The sequence below is a fragment of the Penicillium roqueforti genome (assembly GCF_015533775.1).
Source record: "Penicillium roqueforti strain LCP96 04111 chromosome Unknown scaffold_06, whole genome shotgun sequence".
NCBI classification, from domain to species: Eukaryota; Fungi; Ascomycota; class Eurotiomycetes; order Eurotiales; family Aspergillaceae; genus Penicillium; species Penicillium roqueforti.
Window position 1 is genome coordinate 519,241 of NW_024067570.1, and position 14,056 is coordinate 533,296.

General features: G+C 48.9%; 5 protein-coding genes across 5 annotated transcripts; 2 read left to right on the forward strand and 3 right to left on the reverse strand.

Annotated features, from left to right (window-relative positions):
• Window positions 1-277: 277 nt before the first annotated feature.
• LCP9604111_3711 (uncharacterized protein) lies at window positions 278-2,292 on the reverse strand (the record flags this gene model as incomplete). Its single annotated transcript, XM_039071330.1, has 3 exons — window positions 278-1,906; window positions 1,970-2,134; window positions 2,194-2,292. 3 exons carry the CDS (start codon window positions 2,290-2,292, stop codon window positions 278-280), a joined length of 1,893 nt encoding a protein of 630 aa, XP_038930374.1.
• A 1,426-nt stretch (window positions 2,293-3,718) lies between these two features.
• On the forward strand, window positions 3,719-4,696 carry LCP9604111_3712 (uncharacterized protein; the record flags this gene model as incomplete). The annotated part of the gene is made up of 1 exon (XM_039071331.1): window positions 3,719-4,696. One exon carries the CDS (start codon window positions 3,719-3,721, stop codon window positions 4,694-4,696), a length of 978 nt encoding a protein of 325 aa, XP_038930375.1.
• A 418-nt stretch (window positions 4,697-5,114) lies between these two features.
• On the reverse strand, window positions 5,115-7,827 carry LCP9604111_3713 (uncharacterized protein; the record flags this gene model as incomplete). Its single annotated transcript, XM_039071332.1, has 4 exons — window positions 5,115-5,694; window positions 5,751-6,044; window positions 6,106-7,530; window positions 7,586-7,827. The coding sequence occupies 4 exons, from the start codon at window positions 7,825-7,827 to the stop codon at window positions 5,115-5,117; spliced, it is 2,541 nt and encodes an 846-aa protein (XP_038930376.1).
• Window positions 7,828-8,927: 1,100 nt separating this feature from the next.
• LCP9604111_3714 (uncharacterized protein) lies at window positions 8,928-10,695 on the forward strand (the record flags this gene model as incomplete). The annotated part of the gene is made up of 4 exons (XM_039071333.1): window positions 8,928-9,260; window positions 10,226-10,368; window positions 10,446-10,526; window positions 10,617-10,695. 4 exons carry the CDS (start codon window positions 8,928-8,930, stop codon window positions 10,693-10,695), a joined length of 636 nt encoding a protein of 211 aa, XP_038930377.1.
• Window positions 10,696-11,848: 1,153 nt separating this feature from the next.
• LCP9604111_3715 (ATP-binding protein) lies at window positions 11,849-13,808 on the reverse strand (the record flags this gene model as incomplete). The annotated part of the gene is made up of 3 exons (XM_039071334.1): window positions 11,849-12,163; window positions 12,229-13,721; window positions 13,778-13,808. The coding sequence occupies 3 exons, from the start codon at window positions 13,806-13,808 to the stop codon at window positions 11,849-11,851; spliced, it is 1,839 nt and encodes a 612-aa protein (XP_038930378.1).
• Window positions 13,809-14,056: the final 248 nt, after the last annotated feature.

Consider the following 14,056-nt stretch of genomic DNA (forward strand, 5'->3'; position numbering starts at 1 on the left):
AAAAATTTTTACATTTTGCTGTTTGTCCGTTAGTTCTTTAAACAAAGGGATTTCACAAATAAGAAATTTAAAAAATTTTCTGTTTTATATTAAAAAATAGCGGGCTATAGCAAAATCCAAACCCCCCCCCCCCTCCCTATGGCCAGGTAGTCGGCGAAACCAATAACAAGTACTATATACACATTGGACAAGAGCCCATCAAAGACCCAGAAAATGACGTACAAAACTCCCGCAAATAATGCAAACAGCGTATGCTTCCAATCAAAGCCAAAGAGACTCAATCCTGATGCAACGGTGCCAGATGCGCCCGCTCCTCTGAACCCCCATCTTCCGTACGAACACGCTGGTAGACCCGGAGTCGCCAGCCACGGATGACCAAATAGGATGCCATGACAGCGAAAAACAGACAAAGAAGCAGAACGAAAGAGAAAACACCGCCAATGCTGCGGATAGCATTGTATGTGTGATTGAGGACTTGGGTGGTCTTCTCTGTTTGGGTCTCGATTGCATCCGATGACATCTGGCCAGAGTCGCCAACCGCCTTGTCTTCTGCTGCGCTATCGCTTGCCTGGTATACGATCGATGGGTCGGCCGGAATAGGTGGGCTTGATTTCCCTTTGTATCCGACAGATTTCCAGTCGGGGGACTTGCTTCGGTGCATTTCCGACCTGCCTAGGACGGTGCCGTTGACATCTACTGCCTCGACAGACACCCAGTCCAGATATCCGCGGGCAATGTACATGGTTTCGAAATCGGATCGGGAGGTATTGCCGATAAGGACAGGGTCGTGGAATTCGGAGGCTTGCGCGTAGAACCTCCACCATGCGACATCCGTCGCGCCATTCCAGCTGACCCAGAACGTGGTCACCATGTTGGTCGCATCCGTGCCGTAGACCGACGCCACCATGTCTGGTGGGGCCGTGGGACGACCGGTGAATTCAAATTTGTATCCGCGGTATGATGAATAGCGTGAGGAGGTGAAGTTAGCGGTCATCAAGAGTTCGCCATCGGCGGCATACTCAGAAATATAGCCCTCTTTGCTCCAGCAAGTGAACACATTGTCGTTCGGAAGCAGCTGAGTATTGCCGCGGAGTCTCGAGAGCTGGCCATCGGGGCGGTTGTAGCGCCGGATGGCTCTGGCGGTCATGGGCCTCGCGCCGGTATCCAACTCGACGAACAGGGATGATGATATATTTTCCTCATTGAATTCCTCGTCCGAGGCATTGTTCAAAAACGAGATGATATGGTGTGTCCCATTCGACTCGATGAATTTCGCGTCGTGCTGCTTCGAAAACGTGAAATCTTGCTCGAAATCACTGTATTTCCCACCCAATCGCCACATGATATTTCCATCCATGCAGGAGATGAGGTAGATGGTGTTCGCAAACCGTGACGAGATCAGGTAGTCCCCGATTTCATTCTTGTCGACTGAGTTGATATGCACATAATCCCAGCCAGGATGTCCCTCCACTGGGGAAAACTGGTTGTAATGCACAGTTTCGGGCAAAGGAATGCGCTTATAAGAATCCCACGACTGGATAACCTCGGCGGTGTTCAGATCAATCTCAGCATACCCGCCGGTCTCAAGCCAGGTAGTCTCTGTCGGGCGACCGAAGTCCTCCAGGGTAACCTCATGAGAAAGGTAGACCGTGACCAGCGCAGTCTTACCGTCGTCCAGAATATTGAACTCGTGGATGTCAAAAGAGCCAAGGTCCTTTCGCAAAGGAAGCTTTCGTTGAACTTGATAATCGTTGGTCAAGATCACCCCGTACCCGGTGTCTATTGCCGGATCCCACGAGTTCTGCAAGACCATCGAGAGGTGTGGGTCCGGGCCTAGGCTGTTGACGACTTTGAAATCGAACACGTTTCGGTTCTCGAACTGTTGCGAGCCAGTCCAGATAAGGCGCTATTATACCGACATATGGTCAGCTGTCGGGATCTGTATCGCGGGGGACTGGTGTAAACGCACTCCTTCACCATCGTAGATATGCGGTCCGATTTGATATTGCTCGTACAAGGTCGACGGTGGGTCGGGGCCGATGTGTAGATAAGGAGCGACGAACCAGTAACCGGGGCTGACGCGCTCGCGGTTCTGGTACTGGACATTGAATTTCACTGCCCGAATATCGGGGAGCTGGAGAACACGGTGTCAGCGATCATACAATTTCAAGTTGTGGGATGTTAGACACGAACTGTAACGAATGACATGAGATCGTCGCTGGAATATTGCGCCAGCGCGGTTTGGCACAGCCATGACAGCCATGACAGCCACGATAAGCACAAAAACAGCATTCTTAACGAGCGTGGTATAGGGAAGTCATGAAGAAGAGAAAAGGAAGGGGCACCATCGCTGGGGTCTAGACAAGGCAAGATATGTGCGGATCGCAGGAGACGCCCAGTCCCGTGGGCGAATGGTAGGGGCAGGAGGGCCAAACAAAGGCGGTTATGATTGGATCATCTGACGCAGCGAAGGGGGTGAAACGTGAAAATGTGGTGCTCTTTCCCCGTCAGGCTCTATAAAGATCTTCAAGTGGACCGCAAATCCATGAGGCCTCGTCAGCACTTCTCGGCTGTCGGTAATAATCGCCGTCTACAGGGCGACAACATTGAAAATGGACTATAAAGTTGTTAGCTTTAGACCCCGATTTTGCTAGCGCCCTCCAAATTTAGCTAAATAAGCATAATTCTCCGAGTCTTGATTTTGATTGTGTACATACTTGGCACTTCATAATGGGTTGCATTTCCAGGGGCTGACCGCCTTGGATACTGCCATCACGGCTCCAACCGCCAGTGCGCCGTAGTTAACTCAATCATCCAAGGCTATATGGAGGGCTTGCCTCAGCTTGGCATATGCTTGTTGAGGGTATGATGTGGGTATCAGCCATAGAGCAATTAATAGACCAGGTGGTCTCGCTTTATGGTAGTGACTCCAAATAGCTTATGTTGTTGCTAGATCAGGTGATCTCTCAATTGCAATGGCACCCAAGCAAAACTTGCACCTTGACGTGATGTTCAGGATCAGTAGCCTTCATGGTGAAACTGAACAGGTTATGTATTGAATGGGTCATCTTGATGATGTGTAATTCTCTTTCTTTCTACGGTGGCAATTTCAATTATATGTGGTATCCACTTACTATGGACACATAATTGTGGATATCATATCCGATACTCGACCATATATCCAACATTGGTATTCGACGAAGAGTACATAACACGCCGATTGCTAATGTTTGATAGACAAATTCGGAAATATAGAATCGATGCAACGCACTCTCTCCTAGCTAAGGTTGTGGCCGTTGACTATGAAGTATGGCATTGAGTTCCTGACAAGTTACAACCAAGCTCAGTTTCAGCAAAAGCAAGATTCCATGCCTGGGTCGTGGTGTAATCATGATATAAAGTTAGTTGGAGCAAGCTTATGCCGACTTTCCCGACGACCCGATTGGCCTTGCTAATGCTTAGCATGTCCATGTGTGAATTGCAACCTTGGCTAAACGTTTTTTTTTTTTCTTGTGAGATGTTGGCATATGTTAATTGTCTCACGGTGACGTATCTGTGGTAGAGCTATCAAGGTACGTTATGTGAAGCTGTCTGGCAAGTATAAAAAGGCCTTGCCTAGTAGGCATTTCCAGCATAACAAACAGCCTTTCACTATCTCCGTCAGAGTTGCCTACGTTCATCACACTGTCATAAACCACATTTACCGTGGACATCGAAAATGGCCTCCTTAGCAACCGCCCCATCGGTTCTTCGACATGCAATCCGCATTCCCACAGGCTCGCTCCGAGCCCGTATCCCAAAGATAGGCACTACAACAATCACCCTACCACGAAGTTATGCAACAGCCGTTGATCCCGCAACACACGTGCCCTCTGCCAAATACAGTTCCCCCGCAGTTCACAAAATGCTCGGACAATCAATCCTCAAATGGCTCCCCGACGAAGAAGTAAAGTCTCGAATCGAACTTGCAGCCGCCTACCGCCTCTTTGAACTCAAGAACTGGAACGAAAACATCTACAACCACCTCACCGCAAAGGTCAAGGAAGAAGATGGCAGCGACTCGTTCCTCATCAACCCGTTCGGTCTCCGATACGGAGAAGTCACGGCATCAAGTCTGATCAAAGTCGGCGCGGACGGCAAGATCAAGGACCACGGTGTGACAGGAGACACGTTCGGTATCAACGACGCCGGATGGGTAATCCACAGTGCCATTCACCGCGCTCGGCCGGACGTGGCAAGCGTCATGCACTGCCATTATCCCCCTGCGACAGGACTGGCGTGCACTAAGGATGGACTGCTGGAGTTGGCGCAGACGACGCACCAGGCTGGCCCTGTTAGCTACCATGACTACCAAGGTATCGTGACGAACCGCGGGGAGCAGAAGAGTCTCGCTGAAGATCTTGGCTCGACTGATACCATGATTCTTCGGAATCATGGTGTCATCACAGCTGCAGAGACAATTAGTGCTGCTTGGTATTTGATGTATGAATTGCTGGCTGCTTCTGAGATTCAATCTCATGCGTCGGCGTGTGCGCTTGGGGACAAGGGGAACCTGATTCAGCCAGAGGAGATCAAAATTGAGAGAACTTGGAATGCCACCCGAGAGAAAGGGTTTTCGGGGTCTAAGTTTGGACTGAAGGAGATGTCTGCTTATATGAGGCTTTTGGATCAGAAAGACCCTTCTTATAGGATCTGATATGCTCACTTGTAAAAGAAGGAGAAATCTAAATAATATTCCGGATAGCATTACAAATTCCATATTTTGGGTCGCCAACACACCCCAATGATGTGAAAAAGAAATCTACTAGTCAGGGGAGAAGTCTTGTAAGGAAACCACAGTGAAAATAATATGAATAGGCCTGATTGATACGCAGATACTGATTAATGATTGAAGTGTCTAATCGGAATCTTAGAAAAAAGGCGAAATTCATATATTTTTTATATACAGCAGGTCTACCAACCCGAATATTATACAAAGCCATTAGGGAACCAAACTATCCCACAGCCTCAAAAACAAAACATGTACCCCAGAATGTATGCTATGCAAGTTCGCTCCAAGGACGAAAAAGAGAAGAAAAAAAAAACATGAGGTATCCACCGTCATAAACGACCCCTCACTCATCAGGATCACTATAATTCCAGAGCTTTTTCCGCTCCGCAACCCACCAAATGCCAACTTTCTCGGCCTTTTGAACCCATTCAAATGCCTCCTGTCCATACTTGGAATGGACCTCCGCAGCAAGAGAGTCCATTGTCCAGCCGGTGATAGGCTCAAGCTCGTACGGGTCCGTATTCAAGTTTGTGAAGCGGTACTCGAAGTCATTGTTCAGTGGTAGGTTGAGACGCCAGGGCACAGCAGCGGAGGCAACGCTCAGCATCGAGCCACCCGCATTGATAACGCCCATGTTCCAGGCTTCGCGGCCGTTGTGCGAGGTGCGATACGGGCGGATGAGGGACTGGCCCTCATACTCGTTCATCAGATCTAGGGCGATTTCGGTGTCGTCTGCGTTGAGGGAGTTGGTGTTCACTAGGAGATCGAGGATCGTCGGGAGGATGGATACGGCGCTGCCGTTGACATTAAGGTGCATGCGGGGTAGTAGGGGGTGGTGGAATACTAGGGGCACGCGGAAATTGCTGATGTGTGGGTTGTGGTAGGTTCCTGTGATGGGGCAGTCTTCTCCAAATGCTTGGCCGCTGTTTCGTTGGTTAGATGTCAGGTTCTTTGGTCACTGGTGGGTAATTGCACGTACTGGTCTCCCACAAAGACTGTCAAGGTCTCGTTGGCGATGCCGGCTTCTCCGAGCAGGCCCATTAAGTCGCCGAGCCATGTGTCAACGAAGTGGTTTGCGTTGAGGAAATCATCCATGAGTTCGTGTTGTGATTTGTGGAGATCACCGAAATAGTGCTCTCGGTTCCAGCCCTCGGGTGTACCCCAAGGGTGGTGAGTGGTGCTGGTGAAATGCGAAAGGAAGAGTCTCTTGTTCTGACGAAGCGTTTCGTCGATTAAGTCTTTGATGTAGGGGCGGGCCTCGGTTTCGGCATAACTATGCAAAGTCAGTATTTACACACGAGGAAAGTTGCTGGGTATACTGCGTGATAACATACCCGAAATAATTGATCTTTTCCATATCCTCATGGAAATACTTCGCATCCTCCACATCAATGTCCTCCGAGTACAATGTCTTGTTGAAACCGAGCAGATCCATAAGCCGAGTCTGCTCCTGGAACTCCCCAGTGACAGATTGGGCATAGATGGTTTCCCATTCCCGCTCCAGGTGACTATCGGTAGAATTCCTAGAGCTAGAAGAATTCTTGCGCTGGTTGAATAAATCCATGATGTGCATCAGACACGGCTGGTATGGGATGATATCATTTTCATGCATAAAGTCCACGGGGAGCGGTCCAAGACCGCAGTAGTTGACAAGACGCGATTTCGCAGAGAGACTGCTCCCCGACACTATCCCGTCGAAGCTGAGACCACCTAGTCCGGGATTTGGTGAGCTCACCGAAGCGCCGAAGCCGGATGGCTCCCCTGTAAGCATCTCTGCGACGGGTGTTAACTGGGACAGCTTGTCGTGCAGATCGGCTTCATCCTCCTCTCCGTATATTTCATATGATTCCCGGATTTGGTTGTACAGTCGAGAATCGTTCTTGAGGGGGAACAGATCCTTTCTGCCGCTTTCCAAAAACACAAAGACGATATGGTTGATTGGGATGGCATGGTCCTTCAGAGCCTCCTGCAGAGGACCAAGTGGTTCCAGGTCAATATTGTTTATCCTCAGGGGATCTTGAACGGGGTTATAGAAGTAGTGTCGCGGTCCAGCTGTCTTATTCTGGCCTTCAGAGTGGGATTTGTTTCCGCCTCTCCTGGACAGGCTTTGAATGGTCGAGTCGGCCGTATTTGAATCGGGATTCACAATCCATCTCTCGAATGCAGCAGGAAGAGGGCCTTGCGCCCAGGCTGGCTTATTTTTTCCATAGGCAGTGTTACTCGAGTCGTCCAATGTCGGTGCCCACCCCTTGTAGTGTCCATTTTCCGGTTCCCGGTATCGCTCCGCTAGCAATTCTGGTAGCGGAAATGTTTCGATGGTCATCTGACGAGCCCGAGAGTGTTCGCCGAGCATGGTGAAGGGCAGAGCTCCAGTCATGTGATTGTATGGGATTGCTGGGCGAATCAGCCAAAGTCCGATCGTGACTCCAGTCCCCACAAGCGTCCAAAGCCGAGGTCGATTTGACACTAGTATATTTCTCAAATCTGAGGGGCCGGGTAAGACGGCGGAAGTCTTGGCGTCTCCGAGATGGGCGAGGGAGCATAGCCAGCGGGTCATGAGATTCCAGATTCCTTGGGCCATAAGCCACGAAGCCACGACGATAACTGTTGTAGTGGCAGCCATTGGCACCAGTCCGCTCAATATCAACTTCTGTCCCTGTCGACTGGCGCCCACGGACCTGGCTGCATCCCATTGAATTTCGCTGCCGGTCTGAGAATAAAAACTAAACTGCGACGCGGTTGCTAGTAAATCAGTGCATCTGAGGGTAGAAGTCAATATCGTTGCGCGTCGCATTTCGGAAAAGGTGAACCAACGCGATAATCGCTGAACCGATAACGGCGGCTACTGCCCACCGACCGGAGGTTGTATATAAGAGAATCCATACTGTAACGAATAGCAGGACCTCCTGAATAAAGAATGTCGGGAAATAGATCGCCAAAAGGTATAGAGGAAGCGATCGATGCTGGTATATGTGCAGCAACTTGGAGCAGAGACCGGACAGCACCAAAATCGACAAAATCAAGCGCTGCGGATGATGAAAACGAGTGACAATCATAATGGCCCAGCGCTTAAGCGGCCAACATGAGGAAATCTTTCAACACGGACTGTTTTTCAATCCGTTTATACTTATACCATATAAGGGGCAGGGGAAAAAAAAGGGAAAACAGGGAAAAATAGGGTGACAAAGATCTTGACTCGGCTCCACAACATGCTATCGGAATTGTGCCAGGGCTATAATTGTCAAATGGTCGGATCGTGCGGGTGCACTAGCCAACACAAGGTGGACCTGAAGGGGGTCTTTGCTCAGCCCTGGGGTGTCATGGTGTGGTGTTTAGGCGCTGTGTACCCTGCTTTTCGACGATGATCGGCGCTCCGGGGAAATGTCATTCGTTCAGCCTTAAGAGGCCATGTTGTTGTCATATTGCAGGGCAACATAACGCATGTATGGACCGGAGTGGGCCGTCTGCTTATGCGAATACGAAGAGCCCCGTAGCCCTATATGTTCTAGATGTGGTTCAGGGGGAGAAGGGCCACCCCCGGGGCCTGCCGGAGTATTGGAAAACTGGAGATGAGATTGATTATTTCGTTGGTTTCCAAGTTCTGCCAAGATTGCATTATTGACGGGAGATGTCAATGTCTTGGCTGAGGATGTTTGGGTGTTGCCTGCTTAGCCGGCAAGCGGAGGTCTCGGCAACTTGCATGTGTGCATAAGATAATAATTACGCCGAAGTTACCGCTTTTAGAAACGGCTGCCTTTCCACTATTCTGCACCATAGCACCTTGCTCTCTTGGAGAAGCTCTATACTAGTATAAGACGCCGGTGTACCAGAGAATTTATCAATCCTCCATGTTGGGTAAGTAGCGAGTGGTCATCTGCAAACATGTCGTACGTTAGGAGGGTCTGTAATTTTTGTAAAAAAATGCAAAGGCCGGTTAGTTAACGAACTACGAAGTCAAATTAGGAGTCGATACAGAAATACAGAAGTTGAACCTGCATTTTACAATACGGTCAATACGGATAGAAGGCATTAATTACCAATCTATATTCCATCCATGGATATGCTATGCTCGTCTTCTCTCTCACTTCTCTTCTCTCTGCACTTCACTTCTCTTTCATTTCTCTTATCTCGCACTTTTCTCTCTCTATTCATCATAATGTCTCGACTAGGAGATTTCGATTATCTACACGGTACTAAAGTAACGCTTGAACATTCTTCCCCCTCACCCAGTGCAACATTTGTCCTCGATGATAAATTGTCTGAAGAATTCCAAACCATGACACAGGAAGAACATGATGATGACCTCGGCCATCCGTTTGCGGCACTTAATTTCTCATGCCATAACCTCCTCGACCCCACCCAACAGAGCTTTATACGGTTCTACTATCAAATTCCGATTGACGGTACTATTTATCACTCCCCTCAAGCTCGAGCTCAGCAAGCTCTCACTCAGCATACCCACGCGGATGTCAAGGCTCTCATAAGTCCTGTATCGGTGGAGAGATGAAAGGGGAAAGCCTAATAAATTCAACAGTCGCTTTATGGAGGCTTGGTCGGTGAATCGACCAGTCAGGTGGGTATGGATCTTCTGCTTTGGGTAGTGTGGGATGGTTAAATTGGGGACTCAGTAGGAAGCTGATCCTTGACTTCGTGTCAGAGTCAAATTCGTCAGCACAAGGTTGGTCGAGCTGGATGTAATTATCGAGCTGTACAGCGAGGAGGATGGCTCTGTGGAGCTGTTTGTCCATCCGCTCTGATGAAACTGATGATTTTGCCAGTGATGGCTGGCTTTGTCGGGGAATCTGGGGGACTGGCCTCTTTGCAGAGGGTCTCCGATGACTATTTTACTAGAAAAGAAAATTTCTAGCTCAGGGGATCCCGCTGAGGTGGATCTCAAGACATGCTACCAAGTTGGTACAACTAGTGTGGATGGTAAGAGATGATTGATTAAGCTAGTCTGCAAGCTACACTAAGGAAGGCCCGGTCACATGACCAAGTGGCAACAGGCGCCCCTTCCGAAGAAGCCCTCGCCCCGAGGGCTCTTGTAAAAATGGATATTAAAATTGGTGTAAAAGGAAATCCGATTGCAAGGTCAATCCTGCTGTGCTTCCTCCTGCGTCAGGGTGTCGAGGTTTGGGACGTAGTGGAGGAGCAGAGATTTCAAAACCTCCCTAGAGAAATCCATTTTGACAGACTGAACTTAGGCAGCAAGTTCCCTAGCTTTGATCTCACGTTCCTTCTCAGCGGTATGGGCTTTATTGTACCCATTTATCCAGTCTTTGTATTCCTCGTACTGGGTCGTCGCGTCGTCGGTGTACCAAGCTATGTATTCCTGTTTCTGATGGCCTAACTGGTGGATGTTTTTCGCTACCTGAGCCCCTTCGGAGTCAAGTTGTTCGATGGCGTTGAGCTTGATAAAGTCTATATCACAAGAACTGCACTGCAATCCCAAAGTTACTTGGTCATGGTGACCGGGTGCAAGGTGTAAGAGACTACGTCCCTGGAGGTTATATCAATTATGTCGTGTGGACGCGGGTGGCCGGTGAATCTATTAACTCCGTTCCTTACTGGAACGTGATCTCGAATACCGGGAGGAGGTACGTTCCGTTTTCCGCGCTACTTATAAGTAAGATCATATATACTCCCTTTGTATACCAGTACTAATATCAAGAAGAGAGCTACAAAAGGATGTATGGGCATCGTCAATTTGCTGTTTGAGGAAACTCATTTATGATGAGGCCACCACTAAATCTATGTAGGTGGCTACGACAGCCTACAAACATCGATAATGGTGAGCTAATGCTTTCTGGGCATATTTCTGGATTCCGTGATCCCGATACCTTAGATCCTACACCATTATCCGATGTGACATACGCAATTTGGAGATTGGTGAGGCCAGCTCACAGGGTGGACTGGATGCGTGATAGCTCTGACTGGAAATGCTGACGGACGCGGGCGTACATCACTGATGAGCCCGGTCTCTGGGGCAGTTTTCAAAGGCCATAGGCCATGTACTTGGGACAGCCTTGAAAAACCACCCAATCGACATCTACTTTGAGGATTATAAGTATTCAGGAAGTACATGCCAACATCCCCGACGTTGTAGGGCTAAATCAGGAGACTACCATTGCGGTCAATGAACCTATCGTTCCTTCAGGACCAATTGTTTCGCCAAGACGACTCACCAACCCGATAGAGAATCCGTCTTCCAGTGGGATCTATAAAACTATTCCTACGGATCAGAATCCTGGATCATCCGCCCGAAGGAACCCAAGACGCAAATGGCACAACCGAATCAAGCTGGAGAATTGTGGGTCGATGAGCATGATCTTGCAGCGGCCACTGCCATGAGGACAGAGCTTCGGCGCACTCTCGCGTAACCCCTGCGAGATATGCAGAAGTTGAATTGCGAATATGGGCTCATTAGCACTTACCAGGATACCATCTTCCTGAGGCAATTTCAGTCCCCCGGGGGACGATGGGAAGTGTGGTACTCACCAGCCCTCTCCTCTCCAAGCTGTTATGTGCCAACAGCCCCTCACCCTCAGGGAATCCATCTGACACTGCCGCATGTGTCTGAAAATGTGTATGCTTTACGAGTACCAGCCCACAGTTTACAACCAGACAAGGCGGTGGGTGGTAAATAGATGAGATTGACAGATAAACGGTGGTAATGCAAGTGTGTACGTGGCATAATAATCCCAATAAAAACTCTCTAAATTCACAATACTATGTTGTAGTCCGGAAATCACAATCTGGTGGACAAAACAAATGTACTAGTAATCAAATCACAACAAACAAGACAAACGTTTCGGCCTGAATCCTAGTCACATCACCTGATCGGTCTGTATCAAGAATGAAAAATAACAGTATCCATCCTAGTTATGTTACAGAAGCTAAACCTAAACAGCAAAACTAACCAAGAGGCAATTCACCGGTCCGCCTTTTACAGACACAAAATTGCGCATAAAATCATGCTTTTTTTGGATTTCAATATCAAGTCTATGGATGTTTCCAACCAGCTACCATCTCACTCACATCATGAAGTACGGAATATGCCCCTTGTCTCACCAGGCATCACTTCTGCAAATTTCTCAGAGCAAGCACCGTCTGCAAATCGTCAAATCGGATCTCACGCTCCTTGGAACAAGCCAGAAGACCAGCGGTCTTGATGATATTTTTGATCTGGCGACCGTTCAATTGCAACTTGGCCACCTGGTCAAGTTGCTCATCCGTGATGGCTTCAATGTTCATCGAGCGGCTGAGGAACTGTCCCCAAACCTGGCGCCTGGATTCCGCATCGAGATCCTTGTAGGCGATGGAAAGGTGGACGCGAGAATCGAAGGCAGGGTCGATGTTCTGCGTACGGTTGGTGGTCAAGAAGAGAATACCCTGGAGAGAAAGATAAAAGATCAGTATCATGTCATTTGTGCGCTTCGCCCAAATTCAGAGCTTACCTCGTAGTATTCAAGAGTTCTCAAGAAGAGCGAGACAAGTTCATTGCGATCGAGATTGGCGGAATCGCGGGCTTCCATGAAGACATCAGCTTCATCAAGCAACAGAATAGCACCCCACTTGGGAACCAGCTCCAAGATGTCTTTCAACTTTGACTCGAAGCGTTTGGCTTCGACTCCAAGGTCGCCAGCACTCATAACATAAATAGGAACCCTCATGACCTCAGCAACGCTTTCCGCAGTCAGGGTCTTTCCGACACCTGGAGGACCGCTGAGCTGGACAATGAACCCCTGGCCTTTGCCCCGAATGACGTCGTCAAATGTATCCTTTTTCTGGGACTGGGCCTTTGCGACGGCCAAGATGACGTCCTTGAACCCCTGCTGCTCCCGCGGTAGGACCAGTGACTCAAAAGCCTGCTCATCCCAATCAATGTCTTGCACATGATCCACGTGGAACGAACGCCATTTTTTGTCATTCAGGGCATATCCGTTGAGCATTGGGGTTGCAATGAGGCGCTGAGCATCATCCAGTTCTTCACCAATCTCCCTATCAAAGTTGATTGTCTTGTGGTGCGCAAACTTGTTGTATGCCTGGGCGTCAATGATGACGCGATTCTTGACATGACCCTTGGAGTTGGTGCTGGTTGAAGAATCATAGGATCTGAAATGGTACCCCTTGAGGGCTTCCCACTTCTTGCCTCGTGCAGTCAACATTTCCTGGACCGCCTCCTTCGCGGGGTGTAATTTGAGCGGGAAGATAGTCAACGAGGTGATTGGCATAGCGCCTTCAAATCGGGGGATCATGAAATCCGTGGTGTTGTATCCGAACTTGGTTCCGTCGAATTCGACGTATTCGGCTTGGAAATAATCAATTGGCGATCCTTCACCGTCCGACGATCCGCGTGTGGACGAATAAGCACGGAGCCCTTCCTTGGCCGAAGAAAGGATCACATCGTCCGGTTTGATGATTGTCCAAACCAACTCAAAAGTGATGACCCCTTTGGCAACCAGCTCATTCTTGCTGTCGATGACATCCCTGAGCTCCTCGTCCATGATGCGGTAGAACATGTCGACATGGGCCTTGGTTGTTGGATCCTGCACTTCGTCCCGCAGTTTGGTGATTTCTTCCCATCGATGAACGAAAGCCCGGAAAGGCGAGCAGAATTCGGGGCGGTCCAAGGTCAGGGCGACACTAGGATAACCCTTCATTGCCTCTTTCAAGAACTCATTGAGACGCTCGCTTTGCACAACGACGGAATGAATCGACAAGCTCCTGCGTCCGTCGAAGCACTTCACCTTCTTCGTGAGGAGTGCGTATTGTGCTGACTCTGCATCCAAGACGGGTGCGGGCAAGTCGATGGGCATTTCTTTGGTCCATACCGGTTGGCCCCAACCATCGGAACTTTTCTGGTAGAGGGTGCGGACATCACAGAGGGTACCCTCAGGCTCATACTGGATTTCTTGGACCTCGGGTTCTGTGATGCTATCATCGACAGCTTTGATCGTTGGCATGTGAATGATAGGTCAAATGTCAGAAGGAATATAGACTTACCACCAACTCCATCATAGATTTCGATCTTCATAATGGATGTCAAGTCAGAGAAACTGGAAGGGGATCAGAAGTTTCAGTGAGAAGAGTACTCAGAGAAGAAAGGTAGATGGTGGAAGGTTGGACGTGGGAAGGATTACCCTTATATGTTTGTCCGCCTGGGCATGTATGAGACACGTCTTTGGTACGATTTAAACCATTTGCTTGCTTCTGCCTGTATATTTGATAACCTTCTTTCTATAACATGGTACTGATGTCATTTTTTGTGTATAACTATTGTCG